Here is a 25,611-nt window from a genome sequence, read left to right as displayed (position 1 = left end):
GTTTGCTTACAGTTGTAGTCTTCCTTTAAAGTGAAAAAAGCTCTTGCTTGCAGCCACAACCACGCTTGGAAAGCAAAGGCCAGTTAATCACAGCGCGTTCTAAACAAAAGCCTGTGATTTATCAGACAGTTTACCTGTGAATAGGGAGCACTTTATTTGACGCACTAGAGCCGGCCCTCGAAATGCAACTCATCAATACCACATCTGATTACATTTAATTAATATTTGTGGAAGGCAAACTCTTCATCTCGACTAATATATGATTAGCTGTTTGAATAATGTGTGGGCAAATGGAGAGACCTTTTCAAGTTATCATTTATTATTACTTTATATTTCAGAAGATTGTAAATTGCTCCATAGATTTATTGTGTTTTGTCAGACCAGGCAATATTCTCCAGCCAATCGCAAGAGGCTTCAGCTTCGTGGACTGGAGGAATAAGGTATTTTGGTGCACATGTAGGTGTATCTATCACAGTGAATGACAAGTGTTTGGTGTAATTTCTTATCATTTCATATGACAAATCATAGTGTTATAGTTCCATGGCTTAACGTACCTGGGGGACGGGCAGCGCCAGGTTTTCGGCCACCTCCCTGGGATCCACCAGTTGGTAAAACTCATCCTCCAGCTCCTGGAGCTTCTGTTTCCTCTGGCTCACCTTCTCTCTCTCCAGCTGGTCCCGCTCAGCTCGCTCCGATGCCGACACCGAAATCGGGTACAATACCGGCCTCTGCTCCGGGTCACTGCTGAAGTTTGGTTGGTGCTGATGGTCCGTCCGGAGCTCAGAACTGGCACCGATGGTGGCCCAGTCGGGTCTGGCTGCGGCATGTGCTCCGTTGGTGGTGGAAGCGGCCGTGTGGTTGCCGTTGCTCACACCGGTCAAACTGGAGAAGTTGTTGGTTGCTGTACTGCTGTTGCCGGCGGTGCAGCTGTGCTCCAGGCAGAAGGACTTGAAACGCACCTCGTCGTTCTCTGCCAGGATGGTCCTCATCTCCAGGCCGTGGTCGAAGGCGCACGTCACATGGAAGGCCACGATACAGGAGGGCATGGAGCACTGGGAGGGGAAGAAAGAGAGGAAATCCAGTTAAGGGCAGAGATAGAATAAGAGTGCAAAAAACGAGGAGGAGGTTAGTATAGAGCCGGGTTTCTACCAAAAGTTCCCGGGACTTTTAGGACTAAAAGGTTCCTTCAGCCCACTGTTGTCTGCATGGACGACGGCTGCTGGTGGTCGCAGCGGTAAACACACTCTGCAGCCCGCTGTTCAATGTGCCCATCTCACTCCGACAACATTTACTGCCGCATAGTATTTACTGATGCACGTTGGATGTAATGAATGAAATACAGCGGAGGAAAATGAAACTAAGAGCATCTGTCTCCACAGTAAATCATCGGTTGAGTGTTTGATGGTTATTTATTTGTGCTTTAGAACGTAACCCTCGTGAAACAATCAGAAAATAACTCTTCTTTCTCTCATTCACAGCACCGCCGCACTGCCTCCCTCTTCTACCATTACCGCTTGCCCTCGCAATCTCTCTCTCTTTCTCTTTTTTTAAATGAGTCGGCAGGCCGACAGCGGAGCATAACTTTACTTTCAATGTTATCAAACAAAGAAAACTGCTCTCCCCTTGTCTTAAAATGGTCCTAAATCGATAGCAGAGTACCTTCTTTATGAATTAAGTGGTACACAAGTTGAAGCAGCGGCACTGTATGTGTTTTACCAATTAGCGACGGTCATCCCTGCAAACTACTATTCAAGTTCTTGTACTTTTAGAAATTACTACACCCCGACCAGGTCCCTTTAGGGGGGCAAAAAGGACATGTAACATGTCCCCGGAACTTAATTTAGACCCTGGTCTCTGTGGTCGAAACACAAAGGACAGACCAGGGATGAAAGATTATAAGGAATCAAGGAAGGATGTAGGGAGCCAAACAAGAAATGTAGCACAGGAATTATGGGAGGAGAGAAAATAGTAAGAATGGAAGGTGAAACAGGGAAGAATAAATCCCATTTAAGTGTTAATTATGTCTGTGGGTTCATTAAAAAGAAAAGCAGATTGAAATGCTTGATAGAAAACAAACCGTTTTTTGTTACAATCTCGGAGCGACTCTCTCTTTCTCGGAAGCACACATGGATTTAAACACACACACACGCACAGACACAATTTCTCAGACACTTTGTCACAGCTATTTGTTTTAAAGTGTCATTTTCGGTCCATTTCTTGTGTTATCAAGGTTCCAATATGAGTGCAGCAAAGCAGAAAGACGAGACAAGTCACAACAAACACCGTTCCCCCCATTTCTGCTGACATTTCGGTAACTTGGGATGTGTGTGTGTGCGTGTGTGTGTGTGTGTGTGTGTGTTTCTCAGTGCTATCCATTACAGGTCATACTAAGAGGCGGCCTCCCACTGAGTCCCTCCAGGCATGGTGTGATTTTGTGTGTGGCTGTGTGTTGTTGTCACTGCGTGCAAGTACATGCACATTTGTCAGCGTGTGTGTGAGTGAGTGTGTGTGTGTGCAGGTCGGTGCGTGTACTTTTCAGAGGAGTTCAGCATTCAGCAGGATGGTGACTATCTTCACTGTGTTGTTTATGAGCGTGGTGACAAAAAGCTGACTGATCCTACCGACTCTACGGTCTGGAAACAACTTCTACGTTTTCATAAACCCCCTTTCCTCTCTCGCTCTCGCTCTCTGGCTCAAGTGCTTTCTGCAACAACACATATACAGCAGCTCTTTGGTAACAGTAAAGCCTACTGAACTCTTGCAATTAATGCTTTATTTGAAGCTGAACACATAAAAATCATAAACGTGTCAGCGGTTCTTCTCATCGGTGTGAATGCTCCTTTATAGGCGTAGTTCCACCAGATTTGGTGACAGAGGGAATCTATGTGCGTCCCATTAATTTCCTATGGAAAGCAAGAGAAGCAGTCGCCCAGTGCATGGTGGGAGTATTGCGGCGAGTAGGAGAGTGTCTGAATTTGCATAAAGTTGAAAAATTTCAGCTTTATGCAACAGCGCAACAGGTCCGACTCACAAAACTTGGACCAAGCTGGCAAACTAGGTGAAACCAGAATCAGCAGTGGCGTCGCCTATTTCTTCCTTAAAATGTTTTCAGAAGTAGATTTTGGTGGATTGTTTAGACGGAATAACAGAAAGTATTAGGAAAGGTACGTCACCGCCTGAACAGCCAGTTCAATGGAGCAGCACGTCCCCTAGTGTCCTCACCACACCTGGTGGACATGTAGCGCTGGATTTAACATTATAGACATGACCACTGACTATTTGTGTAACAATTTAGCTACAAATTCACAGACTGACCTTACACGGTCCGGACATATACTCAGTTTTTACCGAGTCTTGTTGACTCAGTATCGAGGCTTATTTATGTGTTGGGAGGATAAACAGAGAGAATGCCTGAACTACAACTTACATAACTTCTGAACATGCATATGAATCCACGTGAAACCACAAACCAGTGTGAGTACCGATGTATACCCTCCCAGCCTAGTTGGCCTGATATGCAACAAAATTGTGAGTATAAAAACGGTCAGCTGTGTAAAAAAGGTTGACGATGGTATGAAAAGTCAGTGGCGTGATCCAGTAGTCACATGTCACCGGTAAAGTGATACATCATCTTGTTAAAAAGTGGAGTTACAGTCTATACTGTAGACCCGTTTTATTACCAACTTCCCCAAATGTCAGGGTGAGCCCGCTGCAGCTGCTCTCACTTATTTGGTGTCAAAAGGCGAAAGGTTGAACACAGCGTGGAGCCGATTAGATGTGTTGTTTGGTACGTTTTGATAAGAGTCGTCGCAAAAACTACTCATCTGGCCTTTTCGACTGCACCTGCTCTGTTCTGGCAGGGATTCATTAATAATGGTTTTATCATTGCCTATGCTGAGTGAGTACTTGTAGGTGTTTGTGGATAACAACATGCTTGTTATCTTCAAACCTTTGCAGGAGGTCACCATACAAAAAGAAGATATTAATCATATTTTTGATTTAATCATATTCTATTTTGTCCTATGAGAGAGATCTGGGCACATCAAACTGTTGAAAGTGAAATTTTATATTTTCTCTAATGAACCTCTTCTATCAACAGCAGACTCTCCTCCCTGCTCCAGTTTGGCTTTCTTTTTCTTTTGGTCCGAGTTCAGCCAAAGTCCAATTAATTCATCCTCATGTTTACATATTAAACACAATAAATTGTGTTAATTGCAACAAGAATGTTTCAAACAAATAAACTTACTGTACGCCTAAACTTTGCTGTAAGTAGGAGTAAGTTGCTTGATACATGTGTCTTATTCTTCACACTAAGCAAGGAACCTTTTCACTCCTGGGTTTGTGCTTTAGAGCATTCCTAATTGTAATTCTTAGAAGTTTGATAAACTGAAATTAACGCCTTGCTTATGCTGCCGCCAACCAGTCAAGTTGCAGTTTACATCCATGTCTGTCCAACATGTCATCACTTCATCATTTTATCCAATTAGACACTTGTATGAAATTGTCATAATAAGCATATTAATTCTTGAGTTATGGCCCAAAACGAGGTCACAGTGACTTTTGACCACAAAATCTAATTAGCTCAAGTGGACATTTGTGCCAAATTTGAAGAAATTCCCTCCAGGCGTTCCTGGAATATCATGTTCACAAGAGTGGGACGGACAGACGGACAATCCGAAAACATAATGCATCTTCTGGCCGCAGCTTTCGCCAACACGGAAGCATAAAAATGAGGAGGCATGTTTCTGACAACGAGAGAAACCCCTGTTGACTCAACATTCATATTCTTCATTTCTATTAGATTTCCAACGCACCTTCACGACGAACTTACAGTATTCATTCATCAGTTTAATCATCTTTGATGTTAGGCACAGAAGCACCTCAAACTGTTTTAATTTGTCTGATAACAAACAACACCTAAGACCATTACTTCCCACACACATCTGTTGAGCAGTTCTAGATAATTAAGAGCTGGCCACCGGACACAGGATCATGAGGACAGCAGCAATTTCAAGGATTTTTTTTTTTATCTACTCCAAATATCTTGTTTGGCAAGAATTTAAGAACTCAAACTGGCATGCCTTGGAGTGAGACATTCGTCATAAAAATCCAACCCTACCTTTTCAATTCTAACCCTGTCAAGTGAAGAAATCCTGATGAAATTATTGATTTTAAGACTTGACAGCGCAGCTACAGTAGATCAGTGCCAGTATATCACATAGTTTTGATCCTTGGACGGAGAAAGAGCTGAACACCTGAGGAATATTGATGCTATATTTTATCCATTCGTTTTCAAAACCTTTGATTTCCCTCAATTCTACAAACATTTCATGCCCAGTGGGAATCTAGGCTTACGTGGACTATCTCGATATTCATTTGAAAACTTATTTTTCCCCCTCAGACATTGATTTGTCTGAATTTAAGGCTTTCATGTGGTGTCCTACATGGTGTAGGCCTACACTAATAACAACAACAGTATGCATGGGAGGATATGATCACTATAATATAACAAATACAGCACAGGCTTGACTGGTTGACCTTTCCAATCGACCTTCGTTTGATAAAGCACTAATTAGGAGTCTCATCGCACTTGGAGAACTTGGCAATAATACAGCAAGTCATTAAATACAAAACAGTTTGGTCTGAACTCTCTGAGATACCCGACTATCATTATGAGTGAGCACATAAAAAGAGACACAGGAAGGTGTCATTAGACGAACGAAAGTTTGTTTTCACCAAATTGCCAAAAAGACAAAATAACCCAAAACTTGAAGTATGTTAGAGCAACGTGGATTACACTATAAAAAATGGTCTAGAAGGGAAAAACTCTGATCTGACCTACTCTGCATTAAACACACAAGAAAATCTGGGAAAATCAAGACTGACAACATATTTTTTATTCTCTCTCAGACTCTCCTGTGCCTAAACCTTTCAAGACAGAAAACTGATTTGCTATTTCATACTTTCCTCTACGTTAAGAGCCCACACAGGACTCCTGCTGCTCATGGTGCCGTGTAGCGCTGCATCTCCACCTCCTGTGTGCAGTGGCAGCTGATCAGTGAGTGTGTTTGTGCAGCCGCCTGCCTCCAGCCATGGAAACAGGAGAGAGAAACTCTCTCCCTACGGGTGATTCTGCCTCAAGGACTCGCTGTTAATCTAAAGCATCAAGACTGTGACAGCAAACACCCTCACTGCTGCATCAACAAGCATCTGGACACACTTGTAGGTACACACGGTGATATACATCCAGCACATATGTGTATACAGCGAGCGTAGGGCTTCAGGAATCCAGTTCACCTTGAGGGCACTTTTAAAGCTGAATGGTCCGCCAGCTTATAGCTGTAAAGTGTGTTAGTGTTAGTGTGTCAGCAGGGGTTTTGTTTGCGTACTCAGCAGCATGTTTAAGAGGTGCCAGGTTCAAACAAATCCACCCGTGCCCAGCGGGAGGCTAAGAACTACGATGATCTGTGTTGTTGAGAGACATTTTATGAGAGTGTGTGTGTGTGTGTGTGTCGAGTTTATACTTTAAAACAGTTTGCTTTGCTGTGCTCATGTGTACGATTATGTGTGGGTGTGCCTGTAAGGCTTTATGTCAGGATGTGCATCCCATCTGTTTGTAAGGATGAACTCCAAAAGTTAAACCTTAATATTGAATTTCACACACAATTCAAACTTTCACCAATTTTCTTCAAGCTTGTTTTCATTCCAACGCCACCTGCAGATGATGTACAGTGTGCATGCACATGGTATGACGATTGGAAGAGTAAGAAGAAGAAGAAAAAGGATGAAGAGGTGGAACCAAATGAACAGTTCATCTGTCTGGCTCGTAATAGTGGACGGCAGCCGTCAGAACAAAATTCAAACATGACGCGCGTCCCAGAAGCGGCCGGGTATTGATAAATGTGTATATATTTAAATGTGATGTGTATTGATAAATCCATGGCGCTGTCCGTGGTGCTGAAGTAGCAGACGGATTTCTAACTGCGACCTTTTCTCTGAATCGCGCCCTTTGAATTGAACAGATCGCCTACTGACAATAGCATGTCTAACATGCATGAAAAGCAGAGCACAAAAACAAATAAAGTACCTGTATGCAGGTTCCCGTGTGTTCTCGACACAGGCTGCAGGACAGAGCCCAGCGGCTGGCGGGGATGTGGGACACCTTGGTAATGGGCTCCATCTTCTCTGGACAGCCTATACTCACCTGCAGGGAACAAGTAGAAACACATACATATGATACAAAGCAAGGATTGTGATGAATGATCAACATTGTATGGAGATGAATCGTATTTGTTCATCATCATCATATAACAGGTTTCATCTTCATATTTTTTTGTGCTGAAATGACTATTTGATTTACTGATAAGTCCATCAATAGAAAATGTTGAGATAAGATTAATCATTTGACTCATTTATTAAAGCAAAATGATAAATATATTGTAGTCCCAGCTTCTCAAAAGTGAGGATTTGCTGTGTTTTGTATAAAAAATTCAAATGTAAAGTGAATATATTTGGATTTTTGGACAGTTGGTTGAACAAAACAAGCAATATGAAGACGTATTATTGGGTTCTGAAAAACCTTTTTTTTTACCATTTTGTAGACCAAACCATTAATAGATAACGTAGCGTTCCTAAGATATCACAATCACGTGAGTGGGATGGACGTGAGGTCACAGCGACCTTTGATCACTAAAATCTTATCAGTTCATCCTTGAGTACAAGTGGATGTTTGTGCCTAATTTGAAGACATTCCCTCCAGGCGTTTCAGAGATATTGCGTTCCCGAGAATGAACTGGATGGACCACCCAAAAACATAAGAAATAAAAATAAAAATTGGTAGTTGTTGGGTCGCTCAGTTATTTCATTAATATAGATATTACAACAATTACCAATTTCCAGCTGGAGATCGTACTTCACCCATCATTTTATTTAGCAAAAAGCCTCTAGGTTAACCTCCTCTGGATAACGGTCCTCACTTTATAAAATGATTTAATCTCCATCAAACCATCCACTCAATGATAATAATCAACTTATTGTAGCTTGAATGATAATTTATTCAGTGTCTTCAAATTTCAAAAGCCAAGATCTGGAATTAGTAAGTCTGTCCTTGGACCCGGAGCGGGGACACCTGGGCTTCTTGGAAAAACAGGATTGTAAAGCCCAGTGTGACTCACTCTCTCTGAGCGGTCTATTCAGAACAGCTTTGGCCCAAAACCCTTCTCCACCAAATACAACCAAAAAGTCATTGACCTGTGCCAACCAGCCATGCAGAACAGAGTGGAGAGCACTCATCTCCAAAGTGCCATTTCTTCCTTCCTTCCTCTGCTGCCTGTTTCTTTCCAAACACCATTCCACCTCTTCCACATTCACTTATTCTCTCACATTCGTGGCGTCGCCCTCTCTCCTTGTCCTTCACGCTTGCATTAACAGGCTGACGACTGATTTCCGCAGGTCGTGCCCCTCCCTCTCTTCGTCCACTTGTACTTATATCGGATTTTCTTTCCCTCCTCTCGTCTGCTCATTCACAGAACAAGCACACGGCCTCTGCTCTTTCTGTTATTATTGATGTCTTTTGTACAGCACACTCGATCGGAGTAGAGGTCAATTTTCACTCCATTGAGGATGTCAATAGAAAGTGCCATTCAGACAATGATGGCACAGCTGTCACCGTCAATGTTCACTTCTTTAATACTGCTGATGTGCGAAGCGATCGATGGCAAAAGGATTTCCACTTTTTGAATCAGAGAGGTTGCACTTTACACAATTCCTCCACCTTCTCCTCTTCTGCTTGTTTGTCAATACTCAAAAAGTCAGGGTTGTAGATTTATGTGTGTGGGTGTATATACACTAGGGCTGTCGATCAATTAAAATATTAAAGCATGATTAATCGCATTCTTTTTTATCCGTTCAAAATGTACCTTAAAAGGGAGATTTGTCAATTATTTAATACTCTTATCAACATGAGAGTGGGAAAATATGCTTGTGTTATGCGAATGTATGTATATATGTATTATTGGAAATCAATTAACAACACAAAACAATGACAAATATTGTCCAGGAACCCTCACAGGTACTGCATTTAGCATAACAAATATGTTCAAATCATAACATGGCAAACTGCAGCCCAACAGGCAACGACATCTATCAGTGTGTCAGTGTGCTGACTTGACTATGACTTGCCCCAAACTGCATGTGATTATCATAAAGTGGGCATGTCTGTAAAGGGGAGACTCGTTGGTACCAATAGAACCCATTTTCATTCACATATCTTGAGGTCAGAGATTAAGTGACAGTTTTTCCTGGCCAAAATTTAGCATAGGTTTGGAGCATAATTTAGTCATCTTACAGACACGCTACTATGACATGGTTGGTACCAATGGATTCATCAACATGATGAGATGGAGGCCTGGAGAAAATCAACCACAAAAGTAAAAAAAAAAGAACTAACTTGGTTGTATTGAACCAATAACTAGCTAAAACTAAAGAAGAACATGACAAGATGTTGTTCTGCCTACACAACATCCAAGTCTCCAAGCAACAGTGGGACAAACTAAACAAATATAAACCTATATTCTTGTTCCTCAGGTTTTCTAATTTCATATGATGCCAGTTTCTTCACTCTAGCTTTAAAACTGAGCTCGCTACAACTTAAAAATCACAAGTTGCATTAATGCGTTAAAGAAATTAGTGGCGTTAAGAGTCTGCGTTATTATTGCATTAACTTTGACAGCCTTAATAATTACTCTATGTGTGTGTAAGCACATGCAGGTCTTTAACATGCCCATTCCCCGATTAGCATATTCTAGCCCCAATTGCTTCACATTTCAAAGCCGGTTGACGGAAAACTGTCAAAATTTGAAATCACTCCAGTGGAGACGGGTGGAAATCACAGTGTTAAATGAAAAGGCATTTTAAAAAAGGGGCTCCGTGTCTTTGTGAATGGGTGTATGTGTGTGTGTGTGTGTGTATGTGTGTGTGTGTTGTGAAAAGCCGTTTAAAGAGGGACCTCTCTCTAGGGGTTGAAGGCAGAGGGCAGACGGCAGCTATACACACAGCACTGCAGGGGGGCTGTATCGTTTGAAGGCTGGGTGGTGTGTTCATGCACATAAACACACACACACAAACATGCATCCAACCCAGCACTCTCTATGAATGGCACTCTCTCACACACAGAGCCTCTTTTCTGGAAATTTCCACTACTATCATATTCAGTAGAAATCTACTAGCCAGTGTTGTGATGTGTGTGCCGTGTGCCGCGTGTTTATTTGTGTAGACGTCTGCTATTAGCGCCTCTTTAGCTCATGCGAGCAGTATATGCGAGGACACGCGCACAAACACACAAACGCACAGACGGCATGCAAATTATCTTTTTTTCTCTCCCTCCACGGTAGGAAGAGAAAACAAAAGCGAACGTAGCAACGAAAACAATTAGCCCAATCAAGGGTGACAGAAGGCAATTAGAAGTAAAAGGTTTGAGCTGCCAAAAGTCACTCTATTACTGAGGAATGTGCTGGTGGAGTGTGTTCCTGAATAGGCTGAAGACACATGACTGACTGCCTTAACAGTTTAAAGGTGTGTGCAAGGCATGAAGCAACATCCGTCCCTGAACCTCTGAAATAAGCGGCTGCTTTATGTCCATTTGGAGCTTTCAGATGAGACGTTTCCAAAAGGTATCATCAAAACACATCGAGTGGAAATGAGCGGCTGCTTGGCTACACGCTTGACAAACAGGTTCCTCGTGAATCAATTTACATTATCTGCAGACTGATGAGAGTGAGGTTTTGACTGAAGAAGCTAAATGAAGTATTTTAAGCATTTACTAAAACAAGGAAACCCAAATGGAAAAAACTGACAGGTGCGAGCGTTTCTCAAAGTCTAGACCACATTTCCCGTAAATAAAGTTCTTTTGGATATTTTAAAGTACACTCACAGACCATATGTACATCAAAAGAGTTATGGGTCGCTGTAATCATCCCTCCTCTCAGATGAAATGAATGATGCTTTAACAGTCGGTTAACAACATTAAATGGGTATAGAAATAGGTAATATTACAATCTTTGTGTTTCTGTGGTGTTTCCTTGCTGAACAGCAGTGGAGGGATACTTTCTGGTACTACATGTAGGTTTGATATAGTATCAAGAAAAGTAGAGCTGGGTATCAGTACTCAATACCTTTAAAGTATCAACCGAATAACCTAGTAACAAGTAGTATTGAAACTTCTCCAGTCAAACGATACCTGCAACCAATCCTTTTTGTGCCAAGATCTAGAAAAAGAAATGACTATTTGTATGGTTTTGCTCGCAGCCGATCACCACAAGTGTTCTTTTCTTTTGATTTAATGATACTTGTGACTGGTTATTATGGTTATTCAGCCTCCTTTGCTTCAAGCTAGTATGACATGGTTGGGATGACATGGCTTTAAAACTAATCCCGCCACAACCAAAAAATGTGGTTAAAAAATGTTTTAAAGATTTAGTGGCGTTAAAATGAATTTTCAACAACTCATTATTATCGCATTAACTTTGACAGCCCTAGTTTTTACACTAATTTTGACAATGACTACAGCTGTATGCACTCAAAAAAAAAACACTCTGTGCCACTGTGCACCAATATTCAACACTCAGAGGTAAAAGAGGAGGCATGAATACCAATTTCTACATCAACAGCGGCATTAAGTGCAACAAGTAGACGTCTAGTTTGGTGTGTGACGAAGATCATAAAGACAATATATAACGGTAGGCCTATCTTTGATTGGAAGAAACGAGTCCTGCACCAGATATAGGACATGTGGAAAAAGACTACCTTAAGCACAGAGGGGCAAGCATGACAAAAAAAAGGAAAGTGGAACAGTTATCTACGCCATACTATATTTGGATCATTTGACCCCCTGTGGGTCTTACCTCAGGGATCCATAAGGCACAGCTGACGTGGACCCACTTGGTTCCACTGCGGGTGGGCTTGAGGGCCCCCCCTCTCTTGGGGCAGAGCAGACATTTGGGCTGGACGCCCAGCGCGCAGGTCCGACACAGCCAGTTCCCCTGGGGTACCTTCAGGATGCCGTAACACGCCTGCGACACGGAGAGAAGAGACAGAAAAGTTAGACAAAGAGAGACACTTTATGTTTCAAATATTGTTATTGTGAAAGGTTGGATCCTCAAATCATACATGACATCCAGATAAGCATGCTTCCTTTTTCCATTGTTTTTGAAAGCAAACAAATATACAACAAAGAACTAAACATCATGGTATATAATATATCCCTGAAGTGAGCTCCTCATCATATATCAACAGAAGAAATAGTCTTTACATCACAGAGTATAGAGTGAGCAACAGAACAGAAACAAAGTGATGAGATACACGTTATGGCTGGCTCTGTCTGAAGGTAACAAAATCCACCTCTTCGGTTTTTGTATGGATTAACAAAGATATAACGGGTTAAATACGTCACTTTAAAAGGAGCTCGTAGGCAGATTTTGTTACCTTTGGACAGAAGCAGTGTTGTTGTTTCCCCCTGCTTCAAGTCTTTATGCTAAGCCAACCGGCTGCTGGCTTCATATTTAGTAGACAGATGTGAGAGTGGTATCAATCGTCTTCTTCTTCTTATCAATCTAACTCTTGGCAAGAAAGCGAATAAGGGAAGTTCCCAAAATGTTGAACTATTCCTTTAACATGGTTTTCCCAACCCTATTTTTCTACTTCTTTTACTCTAATCACTTTTATTATTTCATCTCTCTTTGTTAAAGGCATGTTGTCATTATAAAATGACTGCAAAGGAGCTGCAGCATCTGAGGTTTGATAGTCAGCCTCTGTGCCATGCACTCACAGGCCATGCCATCAGGAAATTAAACCCAAAACACACACACAGTGAATACACATGGACATTGTGAAACGGATAATATGAATTTTCCAACACGCACAAAAAACAGCCTCTGCTGGCTTCTGTACAACTTTTACCTAATCGGTTTAAAAAAATGTGTTTCTCACTTTTTTTTTAAATTACTTCAATAAAGAAGTGAGAGAGGAGCCAGACTGGGAGGAAAGAACGATGATTTAAAACAGGCTGGATTTGAACCCAGACAGGATTTTAACCAGCTGCACCACAAGGCCACCCCATCGTCTCAGTACTTTTCATATTTGCATACTTTCAGCGGTTGCTGCATGTAAACCGAAAACTTAAAAAGCAATTACAGTCAGCTGCTTATCATATAAAATTAGCAAATTAACACATAGCAACAAACTCCTCATTTCTCCCTTTTGACTAATCTTACAGCTCCTTAAACGGTTATGCTCACTGCTGCTCCAATAACACACACAAGAATGCACTCCTGAACAATTCCTCCACATATTATAGTCCCCGCCCAAAACATTTCTTTCAACCAGAATTACATCAACTTACGGAAGCAAGACATTTTCAAAATGCCACTTGGTGTTGTTTTAAAAACACAGCAGGTTATTGTAACATCAGCGTTCCACCCATTTCCCCTTCCGCTAGCACATTGGGGTGCCCTGAACGTTTTTCATGCCAACATAACAGCACACTGACTTGTATATTTGATAAGATCCAGTGCCCTTATTGTCAGATATGATTTACGGTCTCTACTGCGGGGAGTGAATCATTCTTAACGCCTCCATTGCTATAACGTCTGTGTCAGATCTATCAAATCTCATTCCTAACAAGTCAAATCAAACTATCACTCCTTTATTTGAGGTCTAAATGAAATTACAAGGTTAAAAAAACACCCTGGACATCCCCAAACATAATTGCTGGCACATTCAAGCCAGGCCTCAGTATGCAATCACTCATACTCAACAGACGTTGCATGTTATATGACTGTAAAGCTAGAATACATCATCAGTTCTAAGAAGACAAAAAGTACAAAAACAAACTTCTTAACTCTAACAGGAAGAAAGAAAATGAGACATCAAAGACTTCATCTTCATTAAAAGCAATTAAAGCACTTCACTGATCGAAAGGTTTTATTGATCAAACAAAACACTTCAGTGAGCCGGGTCTGTTTTATACCTGCTGAAGGTTAGACAGACCGCCTCACTAAAGACGCAGCAGTCAGTGTTGAATGTGTTCACTCTATAAAAGCAATAATATTACTGAATACACCATGGGAGCGACAATTTCTTTCACTGCTTATTACAGTTTGTTTCCATGACACCTCGATGCTTGGCAGTTACTTCTTCTTCTAACTAACAAAAACTGGGATAACACTGTAGGTGCCCTGTGGTGTGGCGCTATAGAACAGTGTTTTGATTAACTGGTCCCAAAATTGTTTGTATCTTGGGTGCACATAAATGTGTTTACAATGACAAATCCACAGGTATTTTACATCTCCTGATGCATTAAGTCTATCTTTTTGCTTAATAAAGTCAGTAATCGGTGGAATAAAAAGCTACACTTTCATCTGAATACATGCATAAGATGAAAGATTTCCATGTTTTGGGACTGGGGTGATCCTGTATTCCCTCTTTTTCTAAATAATTCAAGGTGAGAGACCAACATGAGATTTGGTCTGCAGCTGGAGGTAACTATTTCCATCCAGTGTCACAACAGCAGGAAAGCAGAGGCAGTCTGACGACACTGAAGGTGTGTTAGTGCCAACGGGGCCGACAGAACAATTAACACCGTGTCCCTGTGAAGCAAACACAGCAGCAACACCCCCAAGCCTCAGGTCGTCAAAGAACCATTTGTGAAATTGCTCCTGTACGCATACTTTCATGGTGATGAAAAGGGGAGAAAAATATGAGTAAGTCCGAAATTGAAAGTATACTTATTTTTAAAGGGATAGTTCGGGTGTTGTATGAGGTACTTATCCATAGTCAGTGTATTACCGACAGTAGATGACGGTCGGCAAGCCCCTATCTTGGAGAAACAGAAGCACTGACACCGGAGCAAAGCAATACAGTGCTGTGGATGGGGACGGCAGAAAATATATATTATCTTTGATATTTTAGCCACCTAAAAGAAAGGCTCACCTAACAAAATCAATATCTGTTCAAGTGTACACTACATTGAGAATATATTCACCGCTTTATCATGCCGTCAGACAGCCCTTTCCTTCTCCTTTCCGACGGGGAACTGAACTGAAAGTGAAACTTATCTACGCTCTCTCCAAAGCCAGCAAGCTCAAAAACAAAAACAGTATAGATACGTTTCACTTTCAGTTCAGTTCGCTGTCGGAAAATATTTAAAATATAGCTTACACTTAAACGGATATTATTTTTTTTAGGTGAGCCTAAAATATGTTTTTCTGCCGTCCCCGTCCACAGCAGTGTGTTGATGCTACTGTCTGTTTCTCCAAACGTGCCGACCGTCATCTACTGTAAGTAATACACCTACTATGGATAAGTACCTCACACAAGCCCACTTCAAAACACCCGAACTATACCTTAAACATTGCCTTCTGGTTCAAGCACCACCTAAGTGTCAAAAGCAAGACAAAGCTTTCCAAAGTAGTCAATCTGGGCAGTAAAATTACAGGCTGCAAACAAACCCCACTGCCCCATCACCATGGCAAAGCAGTCCAACGTTTAAGTGGCAAAATCATAGACAACCACAGTCATCCCTTAAATCACCACTTTCAGCTACCGCCCTCAGGGCAAAAGTAAAGAGAGAGTCCACTGTGCAAAGAAAAACATGTATTGCCATAAAGTATCTTAATCAGTACGGAAGGACAGCTACTTTTTGAAGCCAGTTTGCTACCTCAGCACACAACGTTTTATATAAATTTAATTAACCTTGATTCAGTCTTCAACATCGAGTACCTGGTGCTCCTATTAATGTAGCTTCTACTGTGTTTTTATGTCGATGGGTTTCAATGTGTCCTTTCTGGATGTGATATGTTCTGTTTTAATTTACCCTTTTTAATAGCAGGCTTTGCACAATGCAAACCAAAGATTAATTTCTGCCTTTTGTACGCAACAAGTATTCAGTTGAGTATTTTCTATTCTATTCTAAATTATGAAAGGCAGCTTCTGAGGAAAACAGCAAAACCTTGTCTTTTGAACAACCTTGATTTTGTATTTAAAATTTACGCTTTCAGCATCTAGAAGCTTTTTTTTCTCCCAGAGTGAATTTCTTATTCTGTTGATTAAAAGTTTTTTAAAAAGCCAAAAGGATACTTAAAATTACAGACACAGACACACATATGCTTGAACGGAGAGATAAACCACTTAATCCCTTAATTCCTGACCTGATGAACGCAGACGTTGCACTTGTCACAGAAGACCATCTCGTTGCCGTCCTCTCCCTCTGGCGAGCGGCAGACGTCGCACACCACGTCCTCGTCGTACTCGATGCCCAGGCCTTCCTCCGTCTCGATGGCCTGCCGCATCTTCTCCTCGCACACGCTCTCCAGCTCGACCAGAACGCACTCCATCGTCAGCTCGTCCAGCTCCGGTAATGCTGGCGGCGAGAGGACAGAAAGTGAAACTTTAGGACGTGTTGAAAGCAGAGGTTGAGACATGGGCGCTGATAGGAGGGAGGAATATTTGAGGAAATACTGATCCCGTACAGAGCAATTAAAAGTAAGAGTGCAGTAACAAGGTCAACACTCAGAGGTTTCATTAAGTTCTTGATATCGACAGGCATAACGGTAATGGGAAGCTGCTCATAGGAAACTCAAACTGAGGGAGCCAATTTACCAAATTCCAGTTATTTTTGGCCAAAACACGTTGTTTCACACTTTAATTGGAAATGCTCACAGCTTTCCTTCACATGTGCACTTCACACAGGTCACTTTGTGTTTTCTTTGGATAAAATGTGCTGCAGGATGTGGGAGTATGTGGAGTTGCAGTTGACTCTTTGCTAACCAGAGAGGAGCAGAGAAACGCTACATGTGCTCCGCGACTACGAGCCCATTTGCTATCAGAGCCAAAAACGACTAAATTTGTCATTAAGCCCTTCTTGCCGACAGCTCAGCTCACTGTGCCAATATGTGTCGGCATTAGTATTAATATTCCTGCTCCATTTGCATCTCAAAGTAATGCCTTGCTCTAAGGCTGCTTAATAGTTGATGAAAACTGATTTAACTGGCAAATGCGAGCTTTCTTCCTCATAAAAAAATTACGTATTTGAGGTACCAGGAAAGTAAACAGTCTGGTTTCCAGGACGGTGGCAAACAGATGTGGAATACTATTATCTCATTACATGCAACGAGATTACAATAATTATACAAAATGGGTAACAGCAAGGCATTAAATCTAGTGTGAAAAAATAGCTTTTTTTCTCAAATAAAGGGGATTATTTGGATAACTGTTCAAAAACAGAGAAAAAAAAGCATTTAGATGGTGTTACTAGGAGACTGTAGTATGTCACAAATAGTGATTACAGGCTGTAAATGACGACACACAAACACAAATCAAATCTGCAGAGTTGAGTAAATCTTTTACAGGGCTTTTTAAAAGGCAGGGTTGGTAAAGATTTTAGAAACATTTTTGTTATATTAGTTGAAATTCTCATTACATCCCGACAGCAATCAATAAATCAAATGCTCTGACCGGTATCTCTCCGGTATCTGTGGCCGTTGCAGGACTGTAATAAACCCGTCCAATCATTTCATTTGGCCCGATTGTAATGACTGGATGGGCTACCTGTCTGCCTACCTGCATGCACTCTGCCCGTGCACTCATTGCGCGTCACCAGAGTCTTTCACTAACTGCCAGCTCGACAGCTGTGAGTACTAACAATAGGATTGGATCATCTTTAAAAAATCAAATGTACTCTTGCTAGATTCTCAAGATCGCCCACCCTCCCCTTAAAGAGTAAGGTGATCATTTTTAGATTCACTATCATATTGCCTCTCATTGCCGAATGCTCCAAGCAGCGATAAAGAAACTTCTGCTGTCCTGGAATCTGTAGTTGAGGATTATTTATTGATTTGTTTGAAGGATTCAGCACTCAGTTGGGAGGTTGTTTTTTTTTAAAGTGGAGCTGAGCATCCTGTGTCTCTATCTATCATTTATGTTACTCAATCCCTTCCCATCCAAAAATAAAAAATAAAAAAACAACTTTATTTACTGGTTCTTGGGCATCTTGTTGCCAACAGGGTTTATTTGCAACCTGAGCTGCAGTTTCACATAAACAAGTAGAGCCTAAGGTGCTTTCACACCTGTAGTTGGGTTCATTTGGTTCGGATCAAGGGAAAAAATGATTGTTGCATTTTAGTTCTGGTCCGGTTCCTGTTCACACTGACTTTTTTACAAATGAACCAAGAGGAGTAAACATGAAGTGATACAGACTGAAAGGTAACTCGTTGATTGGACAGATTTGGTGATTGTCATCCTGCATCATCAGGACCCACGTGGGTAAATCAAATCCCAGTGACTGACAGAAGTTTATGCAGCACTTTAACGCTCCCAGATGACTGCTGCGAACGTTCTGGAGCGCAGGGGCACGTGCATGAGGCATATTACTGTGGGATCGCTGTCACACTTTTTAATGGAGTTAATAAACTGACAAAGTACACGAAGTTGGATACAAGCACAGCAGTTTTAACAGCTTTTGACGTATTAATTAGTGAAAATGCACACGCTGAAGTGCTTATATACTGTATATGGCCTTAAATACAGATTGCTTCCTGAACAGGCATGGATTTATTAGTAGTTTAGCTTTTGAAAAGATGCTAAATTCACATATCTGCTATCATAAAATCCTGTGGTTGGTTCGTTTGCTTTCACACCACAAACCAACCGCACCAGAGACCGCCTTTTCAGGCAGTCTCGGTTCGGTTGTTTGGTTCACACCAGTTCGATTGACAGCTTTCACACCAGCCCAAATGACCCGTACTAACTGCGAAAATGGACCCGAGTTCGTTTTAACCGAACCAAGCAGGTTAGAAGTGAAAGCACCCTTAGACTCACATAAATACAACCAAAACTGTTATACTTCAAAATGATTTTGGAAATGTAACCTAATATGAAAGTGAACATCTGCTGCTGATGTTGAAACGAATTCAACTTTTGAGTGCTATATTAGTCTTGAATCTGGCCATAAACACAAACTTTGGTATGAAGTGAGGAACTGAAAGGAAGAAACTGTGTGATTGTAAATGTTGTGGATTTAGCAGCAGCTTTTGAAGCAGCAGAGAAAGAGGAAGTAGAGTTAGATATTAACCTGCTGTGACATTTACATCATGAACTGAACACACACACACACCACGTTAACACACATTGGAGTGTGCGTGCGTGTTTGTACTTTCAGTGTATTTGCTTTATATTTATCTTCTATGTGTGTGTTTCTTTGTACATGTGACAGCTGTGTTCACATGCAGATCCACATTTATCATTGTGTATATGAGGTCACGACTGCACTTATCTCTCTGAAAGCAACACAGCATCCAACATGCGCACACACAAAAGACAAGACACATGCACTGAATCTCTTTCTTTACTTTCCAGTATGTGCTACTGCTTTCATTCTGCACGCTGTCAATGTATTCTGTGCCTTCCTGTACTTTTCTAATCCTATTTAATTTACTTTATTGAATGCATTATAATGCCATGAAGCCTGCTATTCAATAGCAAGTGTTTTCTCTATTACTACTGACAGACTGTATGTTTCCAACGTTTTGTGCTGCTGTTATGGCCTAGTTTTCTGCAAGAAATCAAGTTTCCTCTAAACTGAATCATCTGAAAATCAAATTAACCCTCTAATCTCTAAACTGAAAAAGTGTTTAAATAACCAGAATTACAGCATGTCCGCTATCAACACTCTGTCTCCACGTACACACACTCGTATACGTGCATACAGTAAGAGGAAGACTGAGATACAAAAACGCTGAATCATCCCATCATGAGTCCGGAGCCACACAGCCTCGCCCAGCAGAACCAATCAACCGTCTGTTTGTTGGTCTAGCATTGAAGGTTATGAGAAAAAACCCAGTGTGTGTATGTGTGTGTTTGATTTAAGGAGAATGTGTCCCAGAAATAAAGGCCTGAAACCCCTGCGGGGGATTCATAAACTCAATTACGAGGCTTTATCTGAAAGGAGCCGATCAGATATCGAATAAAATGGTGGAGATGGGAGAGATGCTCGGGGTCAGCAGTTGTCACCATGGCAAGATGGAGCAGAGGAGAGAGAAAGTGACAGTAACTGAAGAAGAAGAAGAAGAAGAAGAAGAGGAGGAGCAGAGAAGACTGAGGAAGCAGGTGATGATAACAGAGGAGAGGAGGGAATAACCAGAGTGAGGAAAGGGTACAGTTTCAGTATATGTAATGTATTTTGTCATACCCATTGTTGCTGCCATGACTCAATGCTGTTGTCTTGTTATGCGTTAGATGCTGCTATTTGACCCTGACTTGGCTCACTTGTAAAAGAGGTTTAGTAGTTAAAAAAAGGTTATGACTCACAGCATCTGCAAGTTTCAGAAACCACATTTTAAGACCCTTTTAGACTTTTTAAAATGTGACTTGGAGATGAATTTTAAATCTTGTAAACCAGTCAACAACACGGAGGCTCCGTGGTCAAATCAAGGCGCTAAACTTTCTTACTCCTTTCAACCATGACAAAGGCAGCGCAGACCAGATCGGTCCTTACCTTTCACAATAAATGCCCCAGACATATAATATCCGCAGGCAAGTATGTTGCATTTTCATGACGTTTATTCGTCACGCCCCCCCCCCCCCCCGTTGTGTAAAGGCCTTTACGGACAAAAACATGTTTTGTGAGGTCACAGTGACCTTCGATCTTTGACCACCAAATTCTAATCAAATCATCCTTGAGTCCCAGTGGATATTTGTGCCAAATATGATTCCCTCCAGGCGGTCCTGAGATATCATGTCCGCGAGAGTGAGACGTACGGACGGACAACCCAAAGACATAATGCCTCTGGCCACGGCTGTCACCGGCACGGAGGCATACAAATGTAATTGTTTTTTAGTAGCAGCCCTACCAAGGAATAGGACTTTCACACATGCACTACAGTGTGTGGTATGGAGGTGCATTTAAAGCCCATGAAACTCTGGTACATGGAGTGCATGAGACTGAAGGAAAACCGCATCACTCATGACACATTTAGGTTTAAGTTATTTCACAGAAGACAAAAAAATAATAATTTGCATAAGACTATTATTATATTTCAGCACTTACAACCATGTTCGATGCCTTTGGAAACTCTTTGACATTTAGTGAGGAGTTTTTTTTCTGTACAATGTCAATATGTTTTCCTGCTATCATTAGCAAATTAGGCAGCGAGTCAGTTTGCACTCACCCATCTGTCTGAACTCGTGGTTGACCAGCTCCAGCCAGGCAACGTCCAGGTCATCCAGGTCATAGCAGCTGTAGCGCTGGGTGGGAGGAGACTGGCTGTTGCTCTCCCGCTCCTGCCTGTTGTTGGAAAGACCGCATGTCGACATCAACCTGGAACAAACACAAAGATACACGCAGAGAGTTTATCATGTGGTCTGGAAACACAACAACTAAACTTGTTTTAACACCATGAAAAACACCAAACATGGAGCCGCAGATCTTACAAAATGACTGACAACAGAAAGTAAAAACTAATAATTCCAGCTGTTGATTGACAAATTAATTAAGGAATAATGTACAACATGGAATGCTGTGGTTGTTGGCACCTGTGAGCTGCGGTCGTGTAACGGCACACTGTTAACACTTGTCCCAATACAACCTCAAGTATGTTATTGCTTTAATGCCACATTTACAACATCTACAGCTAGTGAAGGAGCTTTATTTTGATCTTCTGTCCTTGACCTAAGGGATACTGAATAAATCTGGAGGAATTTTTTTCTGCATAATGGAAGAAATTGTATTTATTAAAACAGTATTTATTAAGGGAAGTTTGACTCAACACCCTGGACTTTCTCACTGTAGTCACAATCATACAGTTCCACCCAATCAACCAGAGATAAATAGCCACATAATATCCACAGCTGGTGTCTGGCTACTGGACCAGAATAAAATAAGGGATGTTATTGAAGATTTCTGCAAAAATGAAAATATAGGGACCGCAAGCTCTAAAAGCATTACCAATGTTAATTAAGATCATAATAATTCTGATCTTATTAAATTAAAAAGATAAATGTTTACATTTCTTCTTCTATATTAAAAAGCATGAATATCTTGACTACTTTCCATCTTAGGAACTGGACAAAATAATGTAAACTCTGGAGTAACTAAATCGCAAATACAAACGCTGCTACAAAGTTGAGTTATACACTTTTACCACCAAAATTAGCGGATATATGCAGTTTGAAAACGGCACTTTGATGTTTTGGAATAATAATTTGCTATGAGTATGGAGGATGGAACCTGCCAAAATCAAAAATAAATAAATGACTTGATAATTAAATAAATAAATATGTCATTAAATATAGCAAATATAATATTAAAAATAAATGTAGCTATTAATTAAATTATAAAATGTGAAATAAATTGATATTTCTGTTTTAATTTGCTTCTTTATATATTTATCTTTGTATTAATTCCTTTAATTATTTACTCTTCTGTTTAATTTTCCCTTTTAAATGTATTTATTTTGAATTAATTTTATATTTATTTTTAAATGTATGTATTTATTTATTCATTTGATTTTGGCAGGTTCCGTCGTCCATATATGAGTATATAATAAAACAAAAAAAGGTAAGTTTTTCCAGAGGGAACTGTCTGAAATACCATAAGCCAAACACTGCATCGACAAAGAGGAACGGTCAGAAGGTGAAACTAACCGACGGGGATGTGACGCACATACGTTGTGTTTAAACAATACAAGGGGTGGATAGATACTTGCATGCAGCAGCAGCACTTCACTTTTAAGTCCTCAATCATAAAGACTTTTTATGAAATTTTGTCCTCCAAAACGGCGCATACACAACTGCGTGGTCATTCTTAAATCCAGTGCATACATACATGCTCTGTGACAAACAACGAAATCCTGCAGTTCTTATGACAACAGGAATTATCGGGAAGCCCTCCTCATGTCTGGGGCTCTCACTTACAGTCAGGTCCTGACCTCACGGTCCAGAAAGACTGAATCAGAGTTTGACGGATGCCAAAAACAGTGAAGGGGGGGGAAAAAAGCAATCGAAACAATGACAAATCAAGTGGTTGTAGTACGCAGCAGTGACAGGAAGCTCCTCCGGGCAGAGTCTGGTCTCTGGAGCCTCGGGCCTGAATGTCTCTCTGTCAACAACAGCAGGAAATGGGGTCAGGAACTCTGCTCGACCCACTGGGAGCCAATAAAGACTCAAACACGCTCATACACACATTTGTACACACACACACAGGCCAGCGTAAAACCTCTGGATACCCTAAGAGCTAATAGATACATATAGAGATGCACAAAACAAGGCAGATACACACTAAACACACAGATGCCATCATGCAGAGCGGCACCACACCCGACTAAAAAGGAAGCACTGTACAGATCAGACACACACCATTTCTCCACAACAGCTCTGTGTTTTGCATAGTAACACACACCGATGATTCACACGCTCGCTTGGCGAAGTCGTGACCTTTGTGTGAAACGGTGAAGTGTGTCAGTGATCAAAACAACAAAACAAAACAACCTTTAGCTCTCTTGTTTAGCTCCAACGCCTCATTATCATACCGCTCAGTTATTATCATCATCCTCCGTCACCGCCGTCGCCCTCGCATCAAGCGGCTCTGTGATCATCATCATCCTCCTCATCATTATCATTATCCTCCCCATTATCATCACCACCACTGCCGCCATCATCACAACAGCTGCCACAATTTAATTCAGTAATCTTCGCTAGAATGGCATTTCATATGTGATGCCAGCACGGTTACAATACGAAATGAAAATAACAAAAACAATCAAATAAATAATTTTAACTGTCGCACAAATTTCGACTGTCATTGAAATAAAAGCTAAATCAGAGTAGGAGTTATTCTGCTACACTATAAAATATGTTAATTGGAGTAATTATACAATATTACACAATAAAATATCTAATTGTCTACAGAGTAAACACTGAAATTAATTATTCATTCCAACAATACTCGGCCTTCCTCATTTTTGGCTCCTTTTCTTATCTTCCCTCGCTTCTATTCATGCACTCGTCCTTTTCACTTTTGCCATTTTCTCCTTTCTTTATCCCGTAGCTTCAACTTCCTCGTCTCTTCCTGTCTCCAATCTATTCCACTTTAACTTCTACCCTCTAATTCTTCTTTCTTAGATGTTTGTCTGAAAGCATGCAAATCTCTCTGTGGACATGCAAAATACTTGGGCTGTCAACACGACACGAGAATCAAGCCGATTTTGGGCCCGTTTTTCCCGATGATCGTCAGCATAGCCCTGAATTTTTGATGGTACTAAAGATTATCTTGCTAGATATTCCTGTGTTGTGAAATATGTTAAGAGTGTTTTTTACATCCCTTCGACAGACTCAGAAGTCCAATATTAAACATGTTCAATATATTTAAGATCAGATATCCGGTTGTGTATGGGGAACGTCGAGGACAGCCGATGACGCAGTCACGTGGGAAAGGATGAGAAATGATAGCCAAATAAGAACCAAGCTGACTGAAGTGGAAGGACAACCATCGCCATCATGGCGGTTGCAGCTAATGCATGAGCTAATGCAAAACACTAAGTATAAAGGAGTAAGATGGATCTCAGAAATGGAGGAACAAATTGTTGATTTGTGGCAACAACACAAGTGTTTATTTAACGTGTCTCCATGACTTCATCCATCCATCCTTTGTGAATTTTCAGTACGGAGTAGAGCAAAAACCAACATCGCTAATTCTTCCTAACCGTTGTCCGCCATGTTTGTTTAAACTAAAATCCCGTTTGATCGCGAGACATTTTGCGAGATTTCCGTTTTGTTTTTTTAAATTGGGATTCTTGTTGTTCATGAATGTAATCTGTTAGTGTGTAGTGTGCTGTTTTGGACAAATCGTTGCTCACCACAAACTATAGGAATGAATCTGTTAAATTTAACATAACATGTCTTTATGTGTGGGCTCTCTCACATTTTCAACATCTGTTAGGATTTGAAAAATCTTTTAGTATGGGCACAGATCTGATCTATTTCTGTCAGCCTTTACACTTTTTTTTGTCGATTTTGTCGACAGATCTGTAAAAAGCACCTCGATAAATTTTGTTTTTACCAGAGATGTGGTCATAAGTTTCTTGGAAATAAGTCATTGATCAAGAAAAAAGCATCAAAATGATTAATTGACTAAAGAAATCTGAGTCGACTAAGACCAAAACAACCGATTAGTCGACTCAGAGGGGGCAGCCCTACAAAACACTACCCTGTATATGTAACCATACACAGTATATGAACTGCTCCTGTGCAGATGCTGCAACTACCCCTGGGATTCTTGCATTTCCAGATCAATCGATGTCACGATCCCAGTAATATGTGCATCAGTGATCAACAGCATTTTCCCTGCTGATACAGCATCCATTAATCTAATAAAGAGCACAGATCTGATCTATTTCTGTCAGCGAATGGCCAATTTAGACCACCAGTGAAGGATCAATGGAGGCAAATGTGTAATCATTAATAACTTCAAAATTCTACTAGCGTTCTGCGAGGACAAAAAGGCAGAAAGGCCAGGTATCAGGCTGATATCTGATACTGGACAAACAGGCCTGGCTAGTCAACTGG

At 41.0% G+C, this 25,611-nt stretch overlaps 1 protein-coding gene across 1 annotated transcript in view; it reads right to left on the bottom strand.

Moving 5' to 3' along the window:
* jade2 (jade family PHD finger 2) overlaps positions 1–25,611 on the bottom strand; it is a 188,828-nt gene that overhangs the window by 65,384 nt on the left and 97,833 nt on the right. The window contains exons 5-9 of the mRNA XM_037749207.1: positions 21,219–21,367; positions 16,203–16,414; positions 11,901–12,068; positions 7,088–7,204; positions 555–1,052 (exon numbers count right to left, since the gene is read on the bottom strand). Coding sequence (XP_037605135.1) covers positions 555–1,052; positions 7,088–7,204; positions 11,901–12,068; positions 16,203–16,414; positions 21,219–21,367 — 1,144 coding nt within the window. The remainder of the gene's footprint in view (positions 1–554; positions 1,053–7,087; positions 7,205–11,900; positions 12,069–16,202; positions 16,415–21,218; positions 21,368–25,611) is intronic.

The sequence above is a fragment of the Sebastes umbrosus genome, chromosome 17, assembly GCF_015220745.1.
Source record: "Sebastes umbrosus isolate fSebUmb1 chromosome 17, fSebUmb1.pri, whole genome shotgun sequence".
Classification (NCBI taxonomy): domain Eukaryota; kingdom Metazoa; phylum Chordata; class Actinopteri; order Perciformes; family Sebastidae; genus Sebastes; species Sebastes umbrosus.
Note: the sequence above shows the minus strand (reverse complement) of the source record. Positions and strands in the feature narration are given on the sequence as shown.